Raw genomic sequence first — 27,507 nt, forward strand, 5'->3', positions numbered from 1 at the left:
AGGGGGAGAGAAAGATAGACATTTGCAGACCTGCTTCACCACTTGTGAAGCAACCCCCCTGCAAGTGGGGAGCCAGGGGATCGAACTGGGATCCTTATACTAGTCTTTACCCTTCGCACCATGTGCGCTTAACCTGCTGCGCTACCGCCCGCCCCCATTAATGTATTCTTGATGATGATAAAATAGCTGCAACATACTTAAATCAACAAAGTATTCAGAAATAATTTCTTCAGATTTAGCATATTCTTCCACTCATTGTGAACGGACCCATTACATTAGAAGTGGCTTGCCTTAAAAAGTCTCTAGGCCTCTTAGCTCCAGTCTGAACCCACTGAATGCATGTGCACTGCCTCCCCCACCATGAGGGTTGCAGTTCTGGTCAGTGGTAGAAAAGACAGCTGATGTGATTCAGTGAAGTGCATTGCTCAAAAGCACCAGATTGTTGCTCTAGCAAATCTAAGACCAGCCAAAAAACAAGCAAACAAACAAAATCCCAAGGATGTATTAAGTGAGTTGTATCTGTGAAAATATAAACTATAGGTGACTGAAGTATGAGAAAATATAAACTATAGGTGACTGAAGTATGAGACTTTAATCTGGCAAGCACAGGGTAGGTTGTACCCAAACCCCAGCAACCCACATTTATTTCTCTAACTTGTCAACAATGTGAAACAGGAAACTGAAAGCTGTGAAGTGGAAGTGAGGGAATTGTGGAGGCAGTTCTCTCCAGTGGGGACTGAGGTAATTTGCTACATATCTGGTGGGCACCATGTTAGTATTCAATTTCCTGGAGAAGCCAGTTCTCACTGGAGCTCTAGAGAGGAAGCTTCTGAGGTTTGGTTGCACTATTGGGCAAAATCTGAGCATAAACCTACACCCCAGGTACCCATGGGCACAGGAGACCCCAACAAGCCAAGAGGCAAAATGTCCTCCTAAGCCTTCATAGTGCAGACGTGCGGGGAAGACCACAAGAAGAAGCAACCCCTCACTGATTCCTTACTGAAGCTTCACCTCTCCAGAGCCCAACCTAGGCAAAGAGAGACTTTGTTATGTGACCTTTCCAAGTAGAGACTGAATGGGACTTACTGTTGGCAGGGTTGCACTTAATGGGATAAGGCACCCCTGAGATTCACTGTTGAGATGTTGGAGCTAATGCCAGAGCTTCTTCATGCTCTGTACCGTCTCAGGGGTGTTAGTCAATTTGCCCAATGGGCTATCAAGGGTGAATAAGCTTTTATGTAGGTGGATATTTTTACGTGTCATCTACCTGGGGGTAGAACAAAGATGTGGTTTTATATGTTCCAGAATCTGAGGAGGCATGTAGATGACATACTTTTCTTTCTCTTTCTCCTACTTCCTTTCCAGGTTCTTTCGTACGGTAACGTGCATGTTTAACCCAGTGTGCCCTACCCTTGACCAGAATATTTTTTTCCCTCTGTGTGAGATTGGATTAACATTAGTTTATGTATATTTAGAGCAGAGAAACATGCAAAAATTATTTTTTGTGATCCACCACATCAACAAAAGCAAGACAAAAACCACACCCTTTATGATCAAAACACTACAATGAGAATAGATGGAAAATTCCTGAAGATAGTGGAGTCTATATATAGCAAACCTACAGCCAACATCATACTCAATGGTGGAAAACTGGAAGTATTTCCACTCAGATAAAGTACTAGACAGGGCTGCCCACTATCACCATTACTATTCAACATAGTGTTGGAAGTTCTTGCCATAACAATCAGGCAGGAGCAAGGAATTAAAGGGATACAGATTGGAAGAGAAGAAGTCAAACTGTCCTTATTTGCAGATGATAGTATGCATGGAAAAACCTAAGGAATCCAACAAGAAGCTTTTGGAAATCATCAGGCAATACAGTAAGGTGTCAGGCTATAAAATTAACATTCAAAAGTCAGTGGCATTCCTCTATGCCAACACTAAGTTAGAAGAAATTGAAATCCAGAAATCAATTCCTTTTACTATAGCAACAAAAACAATAAAATATCTAGGAGTAAATCTAACCAAAGAAGTGAAAGACTTGTATACTGAAAATTATGAGTCACTACTCAAAGAAATTGAAAAAGACACAAAGAAGTGGAAAGATATTCAATGTTCATGGGTTGGAAGAATTAACATCATCAAAATGAATATATTACCCAGAGCCATATACAAATTTAAAGCTATCAGGGGAGGGGGTGGGATATGGAGATTGGGTGGTGGGAATTGTGTGGAATTGTATCCCTCCTACCCTATGGTTTTGTTAATTAATACTTTGTTAAATAAAATAAAAAAAAACAAATTTAATGCTATTCCCATCAAGATCCCAAGCACATTTTTTTAGGAGAATAGAACAAATGCTACAAATGTTTATCTGGAACCAGAAAAGACCTAGAATTGCCAAAACAATCTTGAGAAACAAGAACAGAACCGGAGGAATCACACTCCCAGATCTCAAACTATATTATAGGGCCGCTGTCATCAAAACTGCTTGGTACTGGAACATGAATAGACACACTGACCAGTGGAATAGAATTGAGAGCACAGAAATGAGGCCCCACACCTATGGACATCTAATCTTTGACAAAGGTGCCCAGTCTATTAAATGGGGAAAGCAGAGTCTCTTCAACAAATGGTGTTGGAAACAATGGGTTGAAACATGCAGAAGAATGAAACTGAATCACTGTATTTCACCAAATACAAAAGTAAATTCCAAGTGGACCAAGGACTTTGGATGTTAGACCACAAACTATCAGATACTTAGAGGAAAATATTGGCAGAACTCTTTTCTGCATAAATTTTAAAGACATTTTCAATGAAACGAATCCAATTACAAAGAAGACTAAGGCAAGTATAAACCTATGGGACTATATCAAATTAAAAAACTTCTTCACAGCAAAAGAAACCACTACCCAAACCAAGAGACCCCTCACAGAATGGGAGAAGATCTTTACATGCCATACATCAGACAAGAGTTTAATAACCAACATATATAAAGAGCTTTCCAGACTCAACAGCAAGACAACAAATAACCCCATCCAAAAATGGGGGGAGGACATGGACAGAATATTCACCACAGAAGAGATCCAAAAGACCGAGAAACACATGAAAAAATGCTCCAAGTCTTTGATTGTCAGAGAAATGCAAATAAAGACAACAATGAGATATCACTTCACTCCTGTGAGAATGTCATACATCAGAAAAGGTAACAGCAGCAAATGCTGGAGAGGGTGTGAGGTCTAAGGAACCCTCCTACACTGCTGGTGGGAATGTCAATTGGTCCAACCTCTGTGGAGAACAGTCTGGAGAACTCTCAGAAGGCTAGAAATGGACCTACCCTACGACCCTGCAATTCCTCTCCTGGGGATATATCCTAAGGAACCCAACACATCCATCCAAAAAGATCTGTGTACACATATGTTCTTGGCAGCACAATTTGCAATAGCCAAAACCTGGAAGCAACCCAGGAGTCCAACAACAGATGAGTGGCTGAGCAAGTTGTGGTATATATACACAATGGAATACTACTCAGCTGTAAAAAATGGTGACTTCCCAGGTTCCAGATGTCATCAGGATGCCGGCCAGGCTTCCCTGGACTGGAGACCCCACCAATGTGTCCTGGAGCTCCACTTCCCCAGAGACCCACCCTACTATGGAAAGAGAGAGGCAGACTGGGAGTATGGACCGACCAGTCAACGTCCATGTTCAGCGGGGAAGCAATTACAGAAGCCAAACCTTCTACCTTCTGCAACCCACACTGACCCTGGGCCCGTGCTCCCAGAGGGCTAGAGAATGGGAAAGCTATCAGGGGAGGGGGTGGGATATGGAGAATGGGTGGTGGGAATTGTGTGGAATTGTACCCCTCCTACCCTATGGTTTTGTTAATTAATACTTTCTTAAATTAAAAAAAAAAGAAAAAAAAAGGTGACTTCACCGTTTTCGACCGATCTTGGATGGACCTTGAAAAAAATCATGTTGAATGAAATAAGTCAGAAACAGAAGGATGAATATGCGATGATCTCACTCTCAGGCAGAAGTTGAAAAACAAGATCAGAAAAGAAAACACAAGTAGAACCTGAAATGTAATTGGCATATCGCACCAAAGTAGAAGACTCTGGGGTGGGTGGGTGGGGAGAATACAGGTCCATGAAGGATGATAAATGACATAGTGGGGGTTGTATTGTTAAATGGGAAACTGGGGAATATTATGCATGTAAAAACTATTGTATTTACTGTTCAATGTAAAACATTAATTCCCCAATAAAGAAATAAATTAATAAAAATAAATAAAATTATTTTTATATTTAGCAAGGGCATTTTAGAAAAATGATGCATGTATTCCAGAATATAAGCAAAATGCAGTGTTTTTTTAAAATTAAAAAAAGCTTTTAAAGTTTTTAAACATTTTCTATTATGGATTTACAAAATTACAAAACAACAGTGGTAAAATTCCACACCATTCCCACCATCAGATTTGTGTTCCCATTGGAAACTGCATTGATTCTTCTAAGATCATAAGTATGGATTACTCATTTCTATAACTGTCTATATCAATCAATCTATCTATATATATATATATATATATCCATCTATCATCCATCCACCTGTCTGTCTGTCTATCTATCTATCTATCTATCTATCTATCTATCTATTTTTCTATAGTCTTGCCTTCTCTTCCATTTTAAGTCACTGCTATACCTATTACTACTCCAAATGTCTTTCCTTTTTTCCTCTTCCCTCTCTGAGTCCTGATTGAACTGGATTTCAGAACCCTCTAGTTATTTTCTCTCCTGAACATATTCCCTCTGGGAGTATGGACCAAAATTCTTTTTGGGGTGCAGAAGGTAAAAGGTCTGGCTTCTGTAATTGTTTCTCCACAGCAGTGTTTTAAGGAAGGGAGAAAGTTGTTAGCATGATGAATTTGCCACCTGTAGTTACTATTAACATGCTGTGTAATCTCTGCAAACATGTTTCACCATTTGAAGAAGAAGATATCACAGTGATGCCAGAGAGAAATTTTTCTTTTGAATTTTAACATCACAATATTACATACGGTGGGGGGCTGGGCGGTAGCTCAGTGGGTTAATTAAGCTCATATGGTGCAAAGTGCAAGGACCCACGTCAGGATTCCGGTTCTAGCCCCAGGCTCCCCACCTGCAGGGGGGTTGCTTCACAGGCGGTGAAGCAGGTCTGCACGTGTCTATCTTTCTCTCCCCCTCTCTGTCTTCCCCTCCTCTCTCCATTTCTCTCTGTCCTATCCAACAACAACGACATTAGTAATAACTAACAATAAAAGAACAAGGGCAACAAAAGGGAATAAAAAAAATTCCTCTTCAGAGAAAGGCCAGATACATAGAGACATACCTTACATAATATCTAAAAATCTGACTTGGAGTTATATGCATTACTATCTATAAAAGGAAAAAGGGTGCCGGTATCGCAGCGGGTTAAGCGCACATAGCACTAAGCTCACTGATGTAGGAATCCTGGTTCGAGTCCCCAGCTCCCCACCTGTTGGGGGCTTGCTTCAGGTCTACAGGTGTCTACCTTCCTCTCCCCATCTCTGTCTTCCCCTCCTCTCTTCATTTCTCTCTGTCCTATCCAACAATGATGACATCAATAACAACAACAATAATGACTACAATAAAAATTATATTACGGGAGTTGGGCTGTAGCGCAGCGGGTTAAGCACACGTGGTGCAAAGCCCAAGGACCAGCTTAAGGATCCCAGTTGGAGATCCCGGCTCCCCACCCACAGGGGAGTCGCTTCACAGGCGGTGAAGCAGGTCTGCAGGTGTCTGTCTTTCTCACCCCCTCTCTGTCTTCCCCTCCTTTCTCCATTTCTCTCTGTCCTATCCAACAATGACGACATCAATAACAATAATAATTACAACAGTTAAAAACAACAACAACAAGGGCAACAAAAGGGAATAAATAAATATTTAAAAATATATTACATATGGTAAACATCATACTCAATCATATTACACAAACACTATTATTACCCTCAGCTTGGTTTCTTTTCTTTTCCTTTCCCCCCTTCCTTCTTCTCCTTTTACCAGAACACTGCTAAACTCATATCTATAGTGGTTCTAGGATTGAGCCTGCATAACCGTTATGCTATCTCCCCGACCTATCACAATTTCTTATTCTCCCACAATAGCAGTTTGGACACCACATGCATCATCATCTGACATCTTCCTCCCATTATTCATTGAGACCGCAGTAACCTCTCAATCTTTCCCACTTCCCCTCTCTACTTATTTCACATGATCTTGAAATTCATGAGAGTAAGAGAAGTCAGAGGGGGGCTGGGCAATGGTGCACCAGGTTAAGCACACATAGTACAAAGCGCAAGGATCCAGGTTAAAGCCCCGGGCTCTCCACCTGGCTCTCCACTGCTTCCAAGCAGTGAAGCAGGTCTGCAGGTGTCTCCAGTGGATTTGTAGCACTGGCACTAAACCCCAGAAATAACCCTGGAGGCAAAAATATATATATATATCAAGAGTACCAATCTGGTATACACAGTACATGCTATAAAAGTTGAAGACCTGCATTTTTCCATTGAGATATTTCTTGAGTGCCTTATTTTAACTTTAAAATTATTTAAAAAAATGAGTTTCCTGCTGTTATTGGAAAACCAACTATACTGACTTCATCATCTCTTATCATGCCCTGGGGGGGATTCCTTGATTCAGTGATCAAAAGTGTTAAGTGGGAAACAAATGATGCTCTCACCTGATTCAATAAGGTCACAAAAATCCACAGTACTTGAAGAGATATTCCTTTTCTCTGTCCTCATCTTTCTGACTAAACAGTATTGGCCTTGAGGAAGAGAGGCCACAGGAATATGCAGAACCTTTACGTTATTTTCTCTTACTTTGCTTTGTGCTCCTCAAGATTACATTTCAGGAGAGCTGATTATTTCTGTAGATGCTCATGGCATTGCCAGCAGCTGAAACGTTATCAGCGCCCCTTTATATTAACTTATTACTAAAGTTCTGCTCAGCTCTGGCTTATGATGGTGTTACACTGAACCAGAGTCATTTGGAATATAAAACAAATCAATAAATTTAGCAAGATCAAAATCATATCAACTATTTTTTTGGATCGAAGTCAAATAAAATTGGAAGTCAGTCACAAACAGAAAGCTGTGGAAACACAAAACACATGGAAACCAATATGTTACTCAATAATTACTGAGTCATTAAGGAAATAATAAAAAAACAACTGTTGGGAACAAATGAAAATGGAGATATGAGAACCCACAGACTGTAGTAAAAGCAGAACTAAGGAGAGTTCTTAACAGTGTAGGCACCCATCAGGGAACTCTCAAATAAACAATATAGCCTCATAACCAAGGGAACTAGAAAAAGAACAAATGGAACCAAAAGTCAGCATAAGAAGCAGTGCAGGATAAGTAAAGCAGAAATAAATAAAACAATGCAAAAAACAATAAAATTAAGAGCTGCTTCTTTGAAAATATGAATAATATTGAAAAAAACTTATTTGGGTTCTTCAAGAAAAGTGAAGAGAAAGTCCTAGTACACAGGAACAAAAACAAAGGATAAGTAATTGTAGCAGATATAAAAAGCAGAAATAAAAGGGATAACTTGAGACTACTATGAATAAATTTATATAACAAGGGCCGGGTTGTGGCGCACCTGGATGAGCACACATGGTACAGTGTGCAAGGACCCAGGTTTGAGCCCCCAGTCCCACCTGCAAAGGGAAAGCTTCAAGAGTGAAGCAGGGCTGCAGGTGTCTCTCTGTCTCTCCCCCTCCCTGCCACCCCCTTCCCTCTCCATTTCTGGCTGTCTCTATCTAATAAATAAAAATTTAAAAAAAAAAGAAGAAAAAAATTAGTAACAAAATTGGAGAACCAAGAAGAGATAGACATTCCCCTCGAAGGGAGAATAATTCAATTCACCAGTAGTGAAGCAGTGCTCTCTCTCATTTTTTCTTTCTTTCTTTTTCTTTTTCTTTTTTTTTTTTGCCTTCAGGGTTATCGATGGGGCTCAGTGCCTGCACTGTGAATCCACTGCTCCTCGAGGCTATTTTTCACTTTTGTTGCCCTTGTTTATCATTGTTGTTGCTATTATTATTGTTGTTATTGCTGTCGTTCGATAGGACAGAGAGAAATTGAGAGAGGAGGGGAAGGCAGAGAGAGAGAGAGAGAAAGAGAGACACCTGCAGATCTGCTTCACTGCCTGTGAAGTGACCCCTCTGCAGGTGGGGAACTGGGGGCTTGAACCCAGATCCTTATGCCGGTCTTGCCCTTCCTGCCATGTGCGCTTAACCCGCTAAGCTACCGCCCGGCCCTGGTCTCTCTCTTTTTTTTCTTTCCCTCTCTTCCACCCTCTTCGCTCTAGATTTCTCTGTCTTTATCTAAAAACACATAAATAGGGAGTCGGGCGGTAGCGCAGTGGGTTAAGCACAGGTGGTACAGAGCTCAAGGACCTGTGTAAGGAGTCCGGTTGGAGCCCCCGGGGCCCCACCTGCAGAGGGGTCACTTCACAAGTGGTGAAGCAGGTCTGTAGGTGTCTTTCTCTCCCCATCTCTGTCTTCCCCTCCTCTCTCCATTTCTCTCTGCCCTATACAACAACGACAACATCAATAACTACAAAAATAAAACAAGGGCAACAAAAGGGAATAAATTAATAAATATTAAAAAAAATCTTTTAAAAAATTAATAAAATAACATATTGAAAAGTTGTGGGCAAATTCTTAGAATGGGGACACAAAACTCTGGTTGTGGGAATGGTGAGGAATTATCTCATAATTTTGTAAATCAATATTAAATCATGAAAAAAATAAAATTAAAAAAAGTAAAAATAAGTGGTCTAGGAGGTGGTGCAGTGGATAAAGCATTGGATTCTCAAGTATAAGGACCTGAGTTCAATCCCTGGCAGCACATGTGAACCAGAGTGATGTCTGGTTCTTTCTCTTCTATCTCCTTCTATCTTCATGAATAAATAAATAAAATCTTAAAATAAAAGTTAAAAATAAAAGAGGCACAAATTAGAAAATAGATAAAACCATTGTTATTTGCAAATGGTATGATAGTATGCAAAAACTCTAAATATTTCAGTAAAAACAATAAACCAATATAGAAAAGTGGCATGCTAAACATACAAAAACATGCTGTTGAATTTCTATGTGTAAACAGTGAACTAAAAGAGAAAGAGAGAAAGAAAACAGGGAGTTGGGCCATAGCACAGTGGGTTAAGCACACATGGTGTGAATCCCAAGGACTGGCTTAAGGATCCCAGTTTGAGTCCCCGGCTCCCCACCTGTAGGGGAGTCCCTTTACAGGTGGTGAAGCAGGTCTGCAGGTGTCTATCTTTCTCTCCTCCTCTCTGTCTTCCCCTCCTCTCTCCATTTCTCTCTGTCCTATCCAACAATGATGACATCATTTGCAACAATAAAAAACAACAACAAGGGCAACGAAAAGGGAACAAATAAATAAATATAAAAAAGAAATAAAGAAAACAATACCTGTCAGAAATGGAAATAAAGAGAACAATGAAATACCACTCACTCCTGTAAGAATGTCATATATCAGAGAGGATGGTAACAATAAATGTTGCATGTAAAGGAACCCTGCTGTGCTGCTGGTGGGCATGTAAACTGGTCCAACCTCTATGGAGAACAGTCTGGAGAATTCTCAGAAAGCTGGATATGGACCTACCCTATGACCTAGCAATTATTCCCCTGGGAATATATCCTAAGGAATCAAGCACACTCATCTGAAGAGATTGGTGTGTAACTGTGCTTATAATAGCACGATTTGAAATAGTCAAAACTTGGAAGCAATCTAGATGTCCAACAATAGAGTGGCTAAGAAAACTGTGGAATATATACACAATGGAATACTACTCAGTTATTAAAAATGATGAAATTACCTTCCTCACCTATTCTTGAACAGAGTTTGAAGAAATCATGTTAAGTGAGATAAGCCAGAAAGAGAAGGATGAATATAGGATGATCTCACTCATGGATAGAAGTTGAGAAATAAGAACAGAAAGAGAAAACACAAAACAGAACTTGGGCTGGATTTAGTATATTGCATCAAAGCAAAGGACCCTGAGGGAGATTTTAGGTCCTGGTGCATGATAGTGGAAGAGGACTTAGGCTTTTATTTTTTTACAGAAAAAAGTGTTTTGCAGAAAATTGAGAATATATATATATTCTCAATTTATTGTTTTATTGTTGTAGTTATTATTGTTGTTATTGATGTAATCGTTGTAGGGTAGGACAGAGAGAAATGGAGAGAGAACGAGAAGACAGAGGGGAAGAGAAAGAAACCTGCAGACCTGCTTCACCTGCGAAGCGAACAACCTGCAGGTGGGGAGCCTTGGACTAGAACCGGAATCCTGATGGGGGTCCTTGCACTTTGTGCCACTTGTGCTTAACCCACTGTGCTACTGCCTGACTTGCAAAAATTGAAAAATTTTACCCTGTATAAACAACTGTATTTACTGTATTAAACCATTAATCCCTTCAATAAAAAAACAATCCTAATTACAACAACATCTGATCTCCTTTCTGTCACCTTTGCTACCATGATAAATGATAGAATTATATAAAACTCAGTGAAAATGGGCAAAAGTTCAATATAAATTATAGTAATGGGATTTAAATATTTTATTTATTATTTATGTTAATGAGGAGGACACAGAGACACAGATATGTATAGTGAGAGGCAACAGAGCACTACTCAACTCTGGCTTATGGTGGAACTGGGGATTGGAACTGAGATCACAGAGAAAGATCACACATGAAAGCCTTTTTGCATAACCATTATGCTATCTTCCCAGCCCCAATCTAATTTTCTTATGAGGGAGGATATTATAATTTTTACTAGTGAAAAATTATTAGTTGGGGTTTTACACACATACATTGTTGCCCTTTGACAAATTTAAATATTATGTATAAGTTCATATTAAAAAGTTCATTTTTCTTTCCATTACATTATTATCTCTTAGAATTAATAAGTTATAATGAGATTTTCTTTCTGAATATACAATGTCATCTATTTATCATATATATTAACACTCATGTATACATATGGCTTATTATGTTTTGAATATATTTGACATATAGCGTATAAATTTAATGAATGCATTATGTTAATTGGGTAATTATATATTGTGATGTGATTGCTGCAACTGCACTACTTAATATGTATCACATGGCATAATAGGTTGGTTATACATAAACATTTTATGTATAATGGATTTTTTTGAGGGGATTAATAGTTTACAGTAGACAGTAAAATACAGTAGTTGGTACATGTGTAACATTTCTCAGTTTTCTATATAACACTCTAACTCCTCACCTAGGTCATCATCATGCTGCAGGACCTGAACACTCCCCCACCCCAGAGTCCTTTACTTTGGTGCAATATGACTCAATGACTTCTTAGGGTGTTTTCAAACGTTACAGAGCACTTTGCTGTTGAAGATAGGGATAAAGAAGGTACAATGGGGGCCAGGTGGTGGCACACCTGGCTGAGTGCACATGTTGCAATGCTCAAGGACCTGGATTCAAGCCCCTGGTCCCCACTTGCAGGGGGAAAACTTTGTAAGTGGTTAAGCAGTGCTACAGGTGTCTCTCTGCCTCTTTTTCTCTCTGTCTCCTCCTTCCTCTCAACTTCTGGCTGTCTCTATCCAACAAATAAATTTGAAAAAAAAATATTTAAAAAAGAAGGTACAATGTTCATGTAAACTAGTGGGTCATATGCTCCTTACTTTGATTGAAATTTCAAATTTTATGGGATTTTCAATACTTATGCATCAGTTTCTTTCTTCTAAATTCAATATAATGACTTTAAAAGGCCAGGGAAATCAGTTAAAAACTTCACTAAAATAATATGAAAACCAGGGAATTAATAATCATTGACCAGATACTAACCAGATGCAGTAAATTTAGTGGAAAATAGATTTCAACAGTACTTAAAGGGAATGAAAATGACTTGGCATCTTGGGGAAGAAACAGGAAGACAGAAGAGGTTAAATGAGAATTGGAAGTCAAGATTTTTGGTAGACCTTTGAGTCTATTATTGAATCTTAATAAATTCTAGTGGTCAATCTTTGCATATATAAACAAGTGACTACATCCTGATGCCCATTTAAGGAAGTGAGTTATACCAGCTGATTTATAAAAGTTTATTGTATGAGCAGTCAGCACAAACAATATAGAGAAGCAGGGACATTCATGAGCTTATGGATAAAGTTTCGGCTAGTATTTGAGCCCCCTCATCAGCTTCACTACACCCCTCTTCATGTCTTTGTTTCTCAGACTATAAATAAAAGGGTTCAGCATAGAGGACAGAACTGTGTAGACAACTGTGGCCACATGGGCTTTAACAGTATAGCTGGATAAGGGCTGTAAATAAACATAGAAGATGCTTCCATAAAAGAGAGTTACCACAGTCAAGTGGGAGCTACAGGTGGAGAAGGCTTTGCGTAATCCAGCAGTTGAGGGGGTCTTGAGAACCACAATGAGGATTCGTATATAAGATAAAACAATGCACAGAAATGGGGTCACCAGAGCAATAGGTGCTTCTATCATAATGACAATTTCATTGATAAATGTGGAGGAACAGGATAATTTCAGCAGAGGGTTAATGTCACAGAGAAAGTGGTGAATAACATTCGCATCACAAAAGTTGAGAAGTGTCAGAAGAAGCGTGTGTAGGAGTGAGTGGAGGAGAGAAAATGAACAGCAGAAAGCCACCAGCAGGACACAGCGGCGGTGGCTCATGATAGTCACATAGTGGAAGGGGTCACAGATGGCCACATAGCGATCAAAGGCCATCACTGCCAAGAGACAGCTGTCAGTGTTGCCCAAAGCATAAGTGAAATACATCTGTGTGAGACACCCAGCATAGGAGATAGTCTTCTTTTCTGATAGGAAATTGACCAGCATTTTGGGGACAATGGTTGTGCTGAAGCAAATGTCAGTGAAGGACAGGAAGCTCAGGAAGAAGTACATGGGGGTTTGGAGGTGAGAGTCAGATCGGATGACCAGGATGTTGAGCAGGTTTCCTGTTATGGTGACCAGGTACATGGTGAGGAAGAGGATGAAGAGTGGTTTCTGGTCGTCTGGTTGGGAGGAAAGTCCCAGGAGTATGAATTCAGAGACACTGTAGGTTTGGTTGACTTTTTTCATGGTCAGAGAGTAGACTAAAATATAAGAATCTCCCATAAATATAATGCTTATTCATAGCAATAACCACAAATCAACAATTCTTGTGCTTCTTTTACCTTGACTATCCACCCAATATTATCAGTGTGATTACTTGGGCAATTTATCAGCTGTGGTCAGTGATGCTGTCCTCTCTTTTCAACTCTATGATTTCAACAAGCTATGTGGACAGCCCAAACTTTGGAGGATGAATTTTAAGTGATGAAGAGAGTTACATTTATCTGATTAAACTTAATTGTAAATCTTTAAAATCTTTTGAAGTCTATGAAATGCAGTTTTCTGTGTGTGGTGACACACACTGTGAGTAAAGCAAAGATCTAGTCTTGTGGATCTTTGCAAGAAGTGGAGGATTTATCTGTCTGTCTACCTCTCTGTTTATCACCTACTTATTCTTCTCTTTATTTATTTATATTTTTCTCCAGAGTTATTACTGAGACTTGGTGCTGGCACTACAAATCTACCACTCCCAGTGACCGTTTTCCCCTCTTCCTTCTTTTTTTCTATTTTACTTGATAGGACAGTGAGAAATTGAGAAGGGTGGGGGAGACAGAGATAGAGAAAGAAAGATAGACACCTGCAGATCTGCTTCAGCACTTATGAAGTGTCCCTGCTGCAAGTGGGGAGCAGGGTCTGTCACCCAGGTCTTTGTGCATAGTTCTATGTGTGCTTAGCTGCATTTTCCACACCGCCAAGTCACCTTATTCTTCTCTTTATCATCATCATCATCATCATCATCATCATATTCACCTTTATCAAATATTCTATGTTTTATAAAAAATAAAGCCACATAAGGAATCAGAATGATAAGGTAGAGAATTTTTTTAAAAGAGAGGGTGATCTATTTATTTTTCAGTCTTCAGTTGAAACATTCAATTATTTCAAGGTAAGTTTTATACATTAACTTCTTTACCAAAAATAAAAAGATACTTGATAAAATAATCAAGGAGGAAATCAGGGGAATAGTGAACCAAAGGGGAAAATGTTTACAGATGTGCTTATTTTATCTCTAGAGACACTTGGTAGTTCATATGCTTTAGTGAATCTAAACTTTTAATGTCATTTTGGAAAAATCCTTTATTTTAAACTTAACTTTTACTCAGTTTCCTTATAATTCCCTAAACCTGACCAAACACCCACATCATGAATACCTAGCTAATAAACAAACAATGTCCTTCCATGCCAGAATTTGTTTTTCATGTGCAATTTCTTAAATAATACTTGTGTGTATATACATTTCCTTTGCTTATGTGTTCTCTTTCAAAACTACAACAATGTTCCTTATTTCTTCTCTTTACACACAACTTATGCTGTGATTTTTCCTTTTGAATTCTTTTATAATATGCTATGTTTTTTTCATTTTAATTTTTGTATTGCTAATAGGATTATTGCTACTAGGATTATTGCTGGGGTTCTGTGCCTGCATGATGAATCTACAGCTCCCAATGGCCAACTTTTTTTTTCTTTTGGTAGAGATTTTTTTTGGTAAGAGAAATTTAGAGAGAAGTGGGAGATAATGAAGGAAAAAGAAAGAGACACTTGCAGCATTTCTTCAGTGATGGTGAAGTTCCCTCTCTTGCAGGTGGGGACTAGGGTCTTGAACCTGGATCATTACTCATAAGGATAGGGCATATTACTTTAATTATTCCTTTGATAGGAAATGTGGAGATATAAATCTTTTGTCAAAATTACACATAAAAGTAAGTCACAGAAACAGAATTCAAATGAGTATATATTCTGAATCTCCAGATTGAAACACTCTGCTCTTACATTTATTAAAGTTATAAAACAATCATGCGTAGGATCTAGCATTTGTTATTTGATTTTTATGCATATATATACATATATACATGTACTTACACATCACAACTTAACATTTTCATACCTCTATCCCATATTATGAAATAACCATTTTTGCAATCTCAACTTCGCTTTTCTCTGTTGAATAGACTGTAGAATTTGAAAATAATAAAATGCATGATGAGTGACAGATAACACAGGGAAAATTTAATCTTAGATGATTGGGTGACACATATGAATATATATGGGACAAGGTGCAGTGGACTTGGAGTTAGAAGGTGAAGTTGATGTCAGATGTTCATCACTAGCTGAATAAGTGACTTTAGGTATAATAAAGAGCTGATGAAATTCCATGTATAAGTGCGGTTGACAAAATAATATTAGCAAAAATTATTTGTGAAGGTAATAGGGAGTGTCAATAAAGTAGATTTTTGTCTCCCTCAGCTCAATCCTAGGCATTTATCAAAAGAACATTAAAACACTAATTTGAAGGCACAGATGAACCACCCCATAGTCACAGCTGCACTATTCACAATAGTCCAAATATGGAAGCAAACTAAATGCCCATCAACAAATTACTGGATAAAGAAGTTATGAAGTTATGGGATACACACTCAATGGAGTAATACTCAGGAACTAAAAAGAATGATATTATGTCCTTTGGATGGAACTAGAGGTGATTATGCTTAGTGAAGTAAGCAAGGAAGAAAGTCAACTACCAGATAGTTTCACTCATAATGTGGAATATAGAGAACTGAAATACATCAACTTGAAAAAAATAATCAACCTATCTTAAAGATCTTGGGAGAAATATGGTGGTTATTGTTTGTTTTGGGAGCAGGTGGTAAAAAACTTTGGTGGTGAAAGTGGTGTGGAGCTATCCCCCTATCGCCTAGTAATCTTTTAAATCACTATTAAATCACTAATACAAATGTAAAAGAGCCAGTGATCAAATACATTTATCAAAATGAAAAATGTTAGACTAAGTTTTATGATATTCTGTGTCCAAGTTGCATATGGATTCCAAGAATATGAAATAAGTACCTGATTAAGGATGATGGTTAGGTGGGCAGCCAGTGCACTGATGTTTACTTTCCTGATTCAGGTATCTTCTAACTTTCCCTGATAAGAAAGCAGTGTGTTCTCTGAACTGCTTCACCAAATTAGGTGAGCTCATCTACCAATCATAGCTTACCTTTAGCTGAACTTCTAGCCATTGATAAGCAAGAAAAGTTAAGAGGAAGGAGGAAAGAGTATGGGCAGATTACTTGAGATTCTAGAGGAATAAAGCACTGTCCAGATTTTGCTTCATATCTACGTAATTTTCTCAAACTTTCTTTCTCAGTATCGTTATGCCTTCCTCTCTTTCCCATTGTAGAAGCAGAGTTTCCAGTCTCAATATGGCAGAATATCCCTTGTTTGCAGAAAACCTCTTAGCTCCACATGAGTCAATAGTTGAATTCTTCTCTCTTGACCTTTTCTTTTCTTTTTTTTCTTTCCTTCCCTTTTCTTTTTATTTCCTTTCTCTCTCTCTCTCTCTCTCAATACTTTACTATCTAACAGTATATATCACTGCTAGGTATATACTGAATGGGCATGAAAGTACATTTCAAAGGACATATGACACCTGTTTTTTATAGCTGCATTATTTACAATAAAGTAGTTGGGTCCCTTCTGGGAGTTACAGTGTTCTCATTCCAAGCTGAATTCTAAGAGAGTTTGCTCTGCAGCCTCTCATTGAACATCAGAATTGAATGAAGTTGTCCACAGGGGACAGGGAACTTTTGAAATTGCCTTCAAATATTGAGGCTTTTTTCAATCTTTCAAAGTTATCATAAATATTCAGGGAATTCTTCACTTTTATCAATTATGTATGTGGGAGATAATTGTTGAACATGGAATGTTGCAGTTCAGTTTCTCTAAGAGATGAAGATTAGTATGTAAACTGGTAATTGCTCTGTTCTTAATATCTCTGGAAGAGTTGGGGATGAAAAGAGATGGACTGATGAGTAACTTGTGTTGGGAAATTGTGAGGAGCCTCACAAAGCACCCTGCATTTTCCTGCCTGGAATATGGCCACTAGATAAAAAGAAAGGGGGAGATGTCAGAAAATTGTGAGGATGTTGTAGAGCCTGGCAGGGCTTGACCTGAGGTGTGCATCTATCCTGTCAGTCTCTCTCTACTGAAAGGTTGAGCAAGGAGGGACAGAAGTAACCTCAAAAGTGTGCCCCATCTTATCAGACTCCCTGCCTCACAAAGCACCCTGCATTCCTGATACTATGGCCATTAGATAAAAAGCAAGGGGGATATGTCAGGAAATTGTGAGGAGCCTCACAGAGCACCCTGCATTTTTCTGCCTCCAGGAGCCTGGCATTCCTTAAAACATTAAGCCAGCTCCCCCTGCTCCACCCTACATTTATGATACTATGGCCTATCTACCTAATCACTGTTTTACCTGAAAGATACCCACCTATTCCATCCCTTTGATCTATCTCCTTTCTACCCTCAAGACCTTCCCTGCCTGCAGGGTATCATTAATCCTACCAGTTAAAACCCTTGCAACAGTTGCTAAGGAAGTTCCTACCTTTGCAGCCTCTTTTTGCCTTTCTCTGCCCCTTTCCTAGCCATTTCCTTTTCCAACTTGCCACTTCTGGGTCTGCCTTTTAAAAGCCTTGGCTCTCTGATCAATAAAGATATTGCATTGCCTCCCCACCATGAGCTTGGTTCATGAGTCATCTTCCTCACGTCGCTGAGTGAGTAGCAGCCCAGGCTGGCTCTGGTCGTGTTCTCTCCAACCCAGAGAGTAAGGAAGAGGCACCCCCACACTAGCCCAGCATCTTGGGTTGTTTTACAGTTCTAAGGGCCTGACTGACTTAAGGAAACTCTGGTCTCCCATCTCCAGTGACATGTGTTTTTATGTCATCATCCATTATTGGATATAAGCTATTGTTGGTAGGATTTTTTTTTTTTTGTAGAGAAGTTTCTCTCATCAGTCAAGATTATTTACAAAGAAAGATTAAAATTGAGACCTACCTTTTCAAGGCAAATTTTTGTGACTTGCCATGTAAACTTTAGCCTGCATAATAAAGTGACCTACCTTAAAGTATGCTCAGGCTATTTTATCCTCAGTTAGGATGTATTCTGTGGAACCATAGTTCTCAATGCTTTCCTTAAGTTTCTTGAAATGATTTTGATACAGAGAGTCCCTTGCATCATTATACTGTTTATTTTGTAAACTTGGGGACTATATGACTCACTAAGTTTCCACCCTGCTACTAACTTCTTGGTATGTTGTCTGACTTCCAAGTTGTCATTGATGTACTGCACCAGTGTGATGTTCTTTTGGCTTTCTAGCTTGTAGATATGTTTTCAAAGTAATTAAGACAGCATTTTAAGGTGGTGGAGATAGCATAATGCTTATGCAAAGAGACTCTGCCAGAAGCTTAAAAGCTCCAGGTCCAATCCTCTGTACTACATAAGCCAGAGCTGAGTAATGCTCTTGTAAAAAAATATGTATATATATGTGTGTGTGTGTGTTTGTATTTCTAGATACTTAAAGTAATCCTAGAGAAATCATAAATAAATACTATTGTCAATACTAAACTACAGAAACTGTTTCTTGTCTGTGCATGTGACTCAAGTGGGATAGTATTTGTTCAACAGAGGGTCAAGGATTTTCATGCCTGAGGCTCTCAAGTCTCAGGTTCAATCCTCAGCATCGCCATAACCCAGAACTGATCAATGCTCTGCCCCTTCTCTTTGTATCTCACTTTTATGTATGTATATGTTAGTATTTATGCATTTTTTCTGTTTGATTTTTTTTTTACTTGCCACCAGGCTTATCAGTGAGCTTAATGCCAGTAATACAAATATATATTTAGGAGCCAGGTGGTGGCACACGTGTTAGAGCACACATGTTACAATGTGCAAGGCCCCTGGTCCTCACCTGTAGTGGAAAAGCTTCTCAAGCTTTGAAGTGTCAGCAGGCACTTCTCTTTCTATCTCACCCTTCCCTCTTAAAGTCACTTTGCCTCTATCCAACAAATTAATTAATTAATAAAAAAATTTTTTTTTTGCCTCCAGGGTTATTGCTGAGGCTCAGCACCTGCACCATGAATCCACTGCTCCTGGAGGCCATCCCCCCCCTTTTGTTGCCCTTGTTGTTGTAGCCTTGTTGTGGTTATTATTGTTGTTGTTGTTGATGTCTTTCATTGTTGGATAGGACAGAAAGAAATGGAGAGAGGAGGGGAAGACAGAGGGGGGAGAGAAAGAAAGACACCTGCAGACCTGCTTCACCGCCTGTGAAGCGACTCCCCTGCAGGTGGGGAGTCGGGGACTCAACCGGAGTTGGGGGCTCTAACCCGGATCCTTATGCTGGTCCTTGCGCTTTGCACCACGTGCGCTTAACCTGCTGCACTACCGCCTGACCCCCCAATTAAATGTTTTTTAAAATGTTTTAAAAAGATAAAAGTATTTAAAAAAAAGAATTTGCTGCCTAGCACTGTCTACAAACAATGTAGTCAGGTCGGGCTTATCTTCTGGGCCTAGTATGTCACATCTTGCTGGGGGCTGAGACTAAGCCATTTTGTGCTTGTAGTTGTTCACTGCCATGTTCCAGGCTCTGTCTTGATTTTTTTTTTTAAATTTAATTTGAAGATGGTCAATTGAAATAGACATATGATTAATTTTTACTCTGTCATACAGACAATAGTAATGTTAATTTGACATTGATCAAATTTAGTACAATGAGTACTAAATTTATTACAATGAGTACTAAAATTTAACAACAATAAGTAGTTAAAACACTATTGAGTCTGGTGGTAAGAACTGTGTCAAATTGTTTAAATTACTAATAAAGCACTATTGAGGAAGAAGAAAGGACACTTGTCCTAACACATTAATATTCATTAAAATGCTCTTACAGGTTTTAAAAATCATAAAAAAATAATTTAACTGGCAGGAACCAATATTTTGCAAAATGCAGTTTCTCTTCACCCTATGTTAGGCACCTACACACAACACCTACCACCAACTGACATCTTTCCCCACCATAGTGCACTGGGTCCCCAACCCTTTTTCAAACACCCTCTTCCTCAGAGTCCTTAGAGCTGTTGCCCCAGAGCATAACTAGTCTAAGTTTCATCCTGTATTTTCTCTATCTTTCTAAAATCCCATCTATGAATGAAAGTCATCTGGTATTCATCCTTCTGGCTTATTTCACTTAACATGACTCCTTCAAGTACTATCTAAGTTGTACCAAAAAAGAATTTTTCATCATTTCTTAGAACTAAGTAGTGTTCAACTGTGTATATATACCACAACCTCCTTAACCATTCATCTGTTGTTGGAAATTTGGATTGTTTGCAAATTGTGGCTATTACACATAGCATTGTGAGGAATATAAGTGTATGAAGAATTCTTAGGGTAATGTTTTTGTGTTCTTTGGATTGATGTCTAAGAGAGAATCTGCTAATTCATATGGTGGTCCCTTTTTAAGAAATCAATGGGCCAGGTGGGGGCACACACCCTACAGTGTACAAGGACTGGAGTTCAAGCCCCTGGTTCACACCTGCAAGGGGAAAGTTTCGCGAGTGGTGAAGCAGGTGCCTCTCTATCTCTCTCCTTATCTTTCTTCCCTCCCTTCTCAATTCCTCTTTTTCTCTATCCAATAATAAATAAAAATATATAAAAAGAAATCCAATACTACTAACGTATACCAATTAATATGCACACGTTACCTCCTTATTCTTGATTACATTGTCATCTTACAGAATTAAGCATTTTTTAATGGGGAGTATTTGTTTACTCTTTCTTTGTCTCTATGTATTCATTTATGACTAACATATGCATATACATATTCATTTTCATATTATCTTAACATGTTTACTAATTTTTATGTAATATATTTGATTTGATTTGTTATATGATTTAAGGTGCATAAATTCTTAATTTGATACATTTACATATGTTGGTAAGTCTGCTATAGTAATAAAATTTAACACATCTATCACATTGTATAATATTAATCTTAAACATACATTTTATTTTGTCACTTCTTCATTCATAATAGATCTCAGAGCAGTGATTGAGATATAGTGTATTACTTTTAACTACTATATGTAATTTCTTGCTATGGAACAACCAGCTATTATTTGTTGATGCATTCCTTCTTTTATAGGCATTTAGATAATTTCTACTATGTCTATGATACACAGTGTATCAATAGCAAAATGTGTTATCTAAAAAAAAAAAACAAGGTGTACACAGATGTGTTTTTAAATACTTAACAAAAATAGTATTTCCATATATATATGTTAGGAAGGAAACTATTGATCCATAAAGAAGGTGGTAATTGTGTGAAGTTGTACCCCTCTTATCCTATGGTTTAGTCAATGTTTCCTTTTTATTAATAAAAAATTAAAAACAGAACATTTCAAGCATGTGGTTATTCATAAAAACTGTCAGGTTGACTTTCTTTTGAGGAGGCTATTAAAATGAAACTCCTGTGGGACTGAGCATTGGTACACATAGTTGAGCACCCATGCTATCATGTGCAAGAACTCAGGTTCAAGTCTCAGGAGGGAAGATTCATGAGTGATGAAGCTAGTTCTCTGCTGGGTCCAGTAGATTTGTTATGCAGGCACTGAACCCCAGTAATAACCCTGGAAACCATTACAAAGAATGAAATTCGTGTTGCCCTATGAGACCCACTGAATAATATCTTTAAAAATGATTTAACATAATAAGGATAAAATATTTAGATATAAAATTTTTAAGTCCTGCAATAACTGAGAGATTAAGAGAGAGTAAATGAAACAAAAATGAAGAGAATCAGTACTTGCCTGTTGAGCACACAGTTCACTTATGGTAAACAAAATGGATTATGGGACATAAATGTAATTAGCATATAGCTGACTTCAGCCTTAAATCAAGAACATATGACAGAGGTACACAAACTCATAAGGGGTTGGGGGGTGGTACAAGAGACTGAGCAAGCACCTGGCAGTTCCCCTCCTTTTGGCTCTTCTCCTATTCGGTGCCCCCTTTCCTGTTTACCTGTTGGGTCTCCTCAAGGCCTTTCCACTGATGCAGGAACATCTGCCATGCAGTTTTCCCCAGAACTGTCATGTAGCTCAACTCTGGTAAGTAAGTTAAAAGACTCATGACTTTCAGATCTTCTTACTCAACTTCTGTTGATGAGTGGGATCATCCCATACTCATCTTTATCTTTCTGACTTAGCTCACTTAACATAAGAAGATCGGAAAGGGAAACTAAAAGCAGTTATCTAAAGAAGAAATACACATGGCCCACACAGACATATGTAGAGATGTTTTAATTCACTCACCATCAGAGTGAATTAAATCAAAACCATATTTAGATTCCACCTCACACTTGTGAGAAGTTCTTTCTGGGGTGGAGAAAGTGGAAGTTGGTGGGTTGATTTGTACCCCCAGCCTATGTCTATCTTTCCCTAGTGGCATAGAGCTCTGGAGAGGTGTGGTTCCAGGACACAATGGTGAGGTTGTCTGCCCATGGAGGTCAGGATGTCATCATGGCAGCATCTGCAGCTTGGTGGCTGAAAGGCAGTGAGATATAAAGCAAATTGTTTAATAAGTGGGGACACAAAGGTAAGAATAGAGCAAATGAAAGTAGGGGTCTTCATGTGCAAAGAAACTAGGAGGTCTATTTTAGGTATATTTCATGGTACCCACAACTTTAGTAATTTTTGCCTGAGCTTGATAGCTAACATGCAAAGACCAGAATAGAACTAGAAATCTGTATTAGAGAGTAGCTCCCAAATATGAGGAAAGTATATAAATACCATTAACTGTTATCCCCATTGATCTGACCCTAGGGCCTATGCCTGTTCATACTTAGCACAGGAGCCTGTGTAACCTGAGTCCATGTCAGTTGAGCTTGACGTCCATGGTCACATCTGGGAACATTGTAGGCTGCACTCATTTCAGGACCAGTCTTCCTTGAGTAGCAGAGTAGGTTTACTCAGTCACCCTTCAGAGAGTGGGGCAGTCCCTACCACTGCTGCTTTACAGTGAGGGCAAGGTCCTGGAGAGCCCCACAAGAGGCTTATGATTATCTGCATGATAGAAGTGATCAGAGATGGTATAGAGAGGTATCTATTAGAGGTTCTAGGACCATCATATAAATGTTGGAATCCAAGGATTCCATGAGTAGAACCCCAGATGATAGGAGGCCTGGTACTAATCAAAAGACCATCATTAAAGTGTGCCAGTTTCTTATCCTTACTGAGCTTTTGTAATCTTTACTTTATCTGCTAGATAAAGACTAGACTTAACAGTGATTGAGAGAAGTGAAGTAGGGGATAGGAGAGGATGGTGTGTAGGCCTAAGGAAATATTTGACTAGGTACTTTATATTGTCTTCTAAGTCTTTCCACTTACTTGCTGAACTTAGTAAGTCCACTCACAACAGACTATTGATCACTTTTACTTTGGAGTATATATTTTCTCCTAACTTATGGGGTAAATCCTTTGCAACAACAACAATAAAATATTTGTTTATTTATTTAGTTTAATATAATTATTAGTAATTTAATAGTTGTTTATAAGAGTACAAGATTACAGAGTATGGTTCCACACTGCACCCATTAATGATTATCTGTATACCCCCCCCAACCCAACCAACAGAGCTCTCATAAAGCCTTAGATAAACTCTGGAAACTTTCTTTTCCTTTTCATCCTTGACCTCATCCTCCTTTTCTTCCTCATTCCCTTCTTATTCATTAAGGATTTAATATAACTTGGAATGAAAAATGTGATTTTATTGGAAAGAAAATGTTGGGAGGACAGAGAGAGATGTGAAAACTGGAAACCATGATTTTTGGTAGATCTTGAGTCAGTTAGTAAATCCCAATATGTCTTAATGGTTGACCACTGTATGAGAGCAGAAGTGATTACAATCTAACATTCCTGCCAGAAATAATTTATACCACATGACTAGTATAACAACCAACAGAAACAATATGGAGAAGTAGACACACTCAGGAACATGGTCACACATGTTCTGACTAGGATTTCCTGCGGCCTACCAGTTTCTGTAGACCTCTCTTCATATCTTCATTTCTCAGACTGTAGATAAAAGGGTTCAACATGGAGGACAGAACTGTGTAAACAACAGCTGCTACAGGAGCACTAGCATTGCAGCTTGATAATGGCTTTAAATCAGAGAAGATGCTTCCATAAAAGATTGTTACCACGGTCAGGTGGGAGCCACAGGTGGAGAGGGCTTTGCGTAATCCAGCAGCAGAGCGGATCTTGAGAACCACAATGAGGATTTGTATATAAGAGAAAACAATGCACAGAAATGGGGTCACTAGAGCAATAGGTCCTTCTGTCATGATGACAAGTTCATTGAGGAATGTGGAGGAGCAGGACATTCTCAGCAAAGTGTTGATGTGACAGAGGAAGTGGTGGATAACTTTGGTATCACAGAAGTTGAGAAGAGTCAGAAGAAGTGTGTGTAGGAGTGAATGGAGGAGAGAAAATGAACAGCAGAAAGCCACCAGGAGGACACAACGGTGGTGGCTCATGACAGTGACATAGTGGAAGGGGTCACAGATGGCCACATAGCGATCAAAGGCCATGACTGCCAGGAGACAACTGTCAGTGGTACCCAAAGCATAGGTGAAATACATCTGTGTGAGACACCCAGCATAGGAGATAGTCTTCTTCTCTGACAGGAAATTGACTATCATCTTGGGGACAATGGTTGTGCTGAAGCAAATGTCAATGAAAGACAAGAAACTCACAAAAAAATACATAGGGGTATGGAGCTGGGGCTCAGATCGGATGGCCAGGATGATGAGCAGGTTTCCTGTTATTGTGACCAGGTACATGGTGAGGAAGAGGACAAAGAGTGGTTTCTGGTCTTCAGGTCGGGAGGAGAGTCCCATGAGGATGAACTCGGAGACTCTGTTGGTTTGGTTGGCTTTTTCTATGACTTTGGAGCCACCTATTACATAAAATTCTATACAATTAGCATACATCTCCTCCAAAACTGTAATCACAGACAGATCAGCAAGCTCCAGCCTGTCCCACATTAACTTTTCACTCATAGGTAACCTGTTATCAGCTACCACCTGGGCAAAAGGTCAGCTTTATGATTCTTGATGCTGTATTCCTTCTTAACTCTTTGATCACAATTTTGTTTTTTTGTGTGTATATGCTTTGAGCATGATGTAGGAGGATGGATACTCAAATGATGGACAGAGCTACATTACTTGATTTATTATAATTAAAAATAATACTTATTGAGCACCTACTCAATAAAAATACTTTAAAAATATTAATTGATTAATTTATTTTCTTTTGTTGCTCTAGTCTTTTTATTGTTGTAGTTGTTATTGTTGTCGTCGTTGTTGGATAGAATGGAGAGAAATGGAGAGAGGAGAGGAAGACAGAGAGGAGGAGAGAAAGATAGACACTGCAGACCTGCTTCACCGCTTGTGAAGCGATTCCCCAGCAGGTGGGGAACCCGGGCCTTGAACTGGGATTCTTACGCCGGTCCTTGCGCTTTGTGCCACCTGCGTTTAACCTGCTGTGCTACCACCCGACTCCCAATAAAAATACTTTTATGAGAGTGGGAACAACTATGAATAAAATGGAGAAAATTCAGGTTTTGGAATATTTTACAGTAATGGAATTACATCATTTTCTGTATACATATGTATATGTTTGCATGTACATGTGTATGTATCATCATTAGCTACGTAGCCCACTATTCTTTTTTATTTTTACTTTTTATTATTTTTATTTATAAAATGGAAATATTGACAAGACTATAGGATAAAAGAGGTAAATTTCCACACAATGCCCACCCCCAGAGCTCCATATCCAATCCTATCCCTTGATAGCTTCTCTATTCTTTATCTCCTGGGGAGTATGGACCCAGAATCACTGTGGGGTGCAGAAGGTGGAAGTTCGGGCTTCTGTAATTGCTTCTCCACTGAACCTTGGTGTTGGCAGGTCCATACTCCCAGCCTGTCTCTCTCTTTCAGTATTGTTTATGTTATAGGACATATAAAGTCACATAAGGTCATAAAGAGAGACTGTGAATTATTGTATTTTCTTTTTTTTTTAGAAAAGGCAATTTTGGAGGCTGGGTAGTAGCCCACCAGGTTAAGCTCACATGGTGGAAAGAGCAAGGATCTGTGCAAGGATCCAGGTTCGAGCTCCAGGCTCCCCATCTGCAGGGTGGTTGTTTCACAAGCAGTGAAGCAGGTCTGCAGGTGTCTTTCTTTCTCTCCCCTCTCTGTCTTTCCCTTCTCTCTCGATTTCTCTCTGCCCTATCCAACAGCATTAAAAGCATTAACAACAACAATACAAAATGACAACAACAAGAACAACAACAAAATGGAAAAAAAAAAAAAAGGCCTCCAGGAGCAGTGGATTTGTAAGTGCTGGCACCAAGCCCCAGCAATAAACCTGGAGGCAAAACTAAAAAAAAAAAAATCAATTTCATTTTTCTCTATGTATATCAGTAGAAATACTTAGTTATTTCATGCTAAGCTTTACCCATGAACTTTCTTGTTAAAACAAGATACTTGATAAAATAATTAACAAGGAAGTTAAAGGGATAATGAACTAAGTTCAAAATGGTTACAGAAACTCTTATTTTGCCATTAGAGCTCATAGTTCTTAGTCGGTTTCAATCAATATTAATCTAGTTAACCCTGAACTTTAAACTTAACTTCATTCATCTTTTCTCTGATTCTCTAATGCTTCCACATCTTGGACCTCCCATTAAGCAATCATATGTCCTCCTATGCCAGTATTTATTTTTCTATGTGTATTTCCTTGAGTCATATACATGAGTGCTTTGTTTATGTTTTTTTGTCCAAAACTTTAATAGTGTGTCCAGTATCTTATTAATTTTCTCTCCACATACAACTTCTTTCAGATCATTTATGTTATGTTTTTTCTTTTGATTTTTCCTGTTACACACTTGTATAGTGTATATTCTTAGATATTCACAAAGTTTTTGATACTATGAAGAGCTTTAGAAAAAATATATTCATTACCAAAAAGTTATTTGACATTGAGAATGGACCTGTTGAATAGGTTTTTTTAAAAAAATATTTATTTTATTTATTTATTCCCTTTTGTTGCCCTTGTTGTTTTATTGTTATAGTTATTATTGTTGTTGTCATTGTTGGATAGGACAGAGAGAAATGGAGAGAGGAGGGGAAGACAGAGAGGAGGAGAGAAAGATAGACACCTGCAGACCTGCTTCACCGCCTGTGAAGTGACTCCCCTGCAGGTGGGGAGCCGGGGTTCGAACCGGGATCCTTATGCCAGTCCTTGTGCTTTGTGCCACCTGCGCTTAACCCGCTGCGCTACAGCCCGACTCCCGTTTGTTTTTTTTTTAACCACAGCATGCACTTACATGTGAGCTTCTCAGCTGTAATCAGACTATATTAATATTTACTCTATATGACTTTTAATGAGATTTTTTTCTTGC

The 27,507-nt window shown here is 38.7% G+C and overlaps 2 protein-coding genes across 2 annotated transcripts; both read right to left on the minus strand.

Annotated features, from left to right (window-relative positions):
• Positions 1-12,243: 12,243 nt before the first annotated feature.
• On the minus strand, positions 12,244-13,176 carry LOC103129051 (olfactory receptor 1L8-like). The gene has a single exon (XM_007540010.1). The coding sequence runs from the start codon at positions 13,174-13,176 to the stop codon at positions 12,244-12,246; it is 933 nt and encodes a 310-aa protein (XP_007540072.1).
• Positions 13,177-24,055: 10,879 nt separating this feature from the next.
• On the minus strand, positions 24,056-25,102 carry LOC103129052 (olfactory receptor 1L8-like). The gene has a single exon (XM_007540011.1). The coding sequence runs from the start codon at positions 25,100-25,102 to the stop codon at positions 24,056-24,058; it is 1,047 nt and encodes a 348-aa protein (XP_007540073.1).
• Positions 25,103-27,507: the final 2,405 nt, after the last annotated feature.

The sequence above is a fragment of the Erinaceus europaeus genome, chromosome 10 (assembly GCF_950295315.1).
Source record: "Erinaceus europaeus chromosome 10, mEriEur2.1, whole genome shotgun sequence".
In the NCBI taxonomy this organism is placed as follows: domain Eukaryota; kingdom Metazoa; phylum Chordata; class Mammalia; order Eulipotyphla; family Erinaceidae; genus Erinaceus; species Erinaceus europaeus.

Excerpts from the sequence above, each read along its gene's own strand:
- LOC103129051 (XM_007540010.1), bottom strand. The coding sequence starts at position 13,176 with ATGAAAAAAGTCAACCAAACCTACAGTGTCTCTGAATTCATACTCCTG.
- LOC103129052 (XM_007540011.1), bottom strand. The coding sequence starts at position 25,102 with ATGAGTGAAAAGTTAATGTGGGACAGGCTGGAGCTTGCTGATCTGTCT.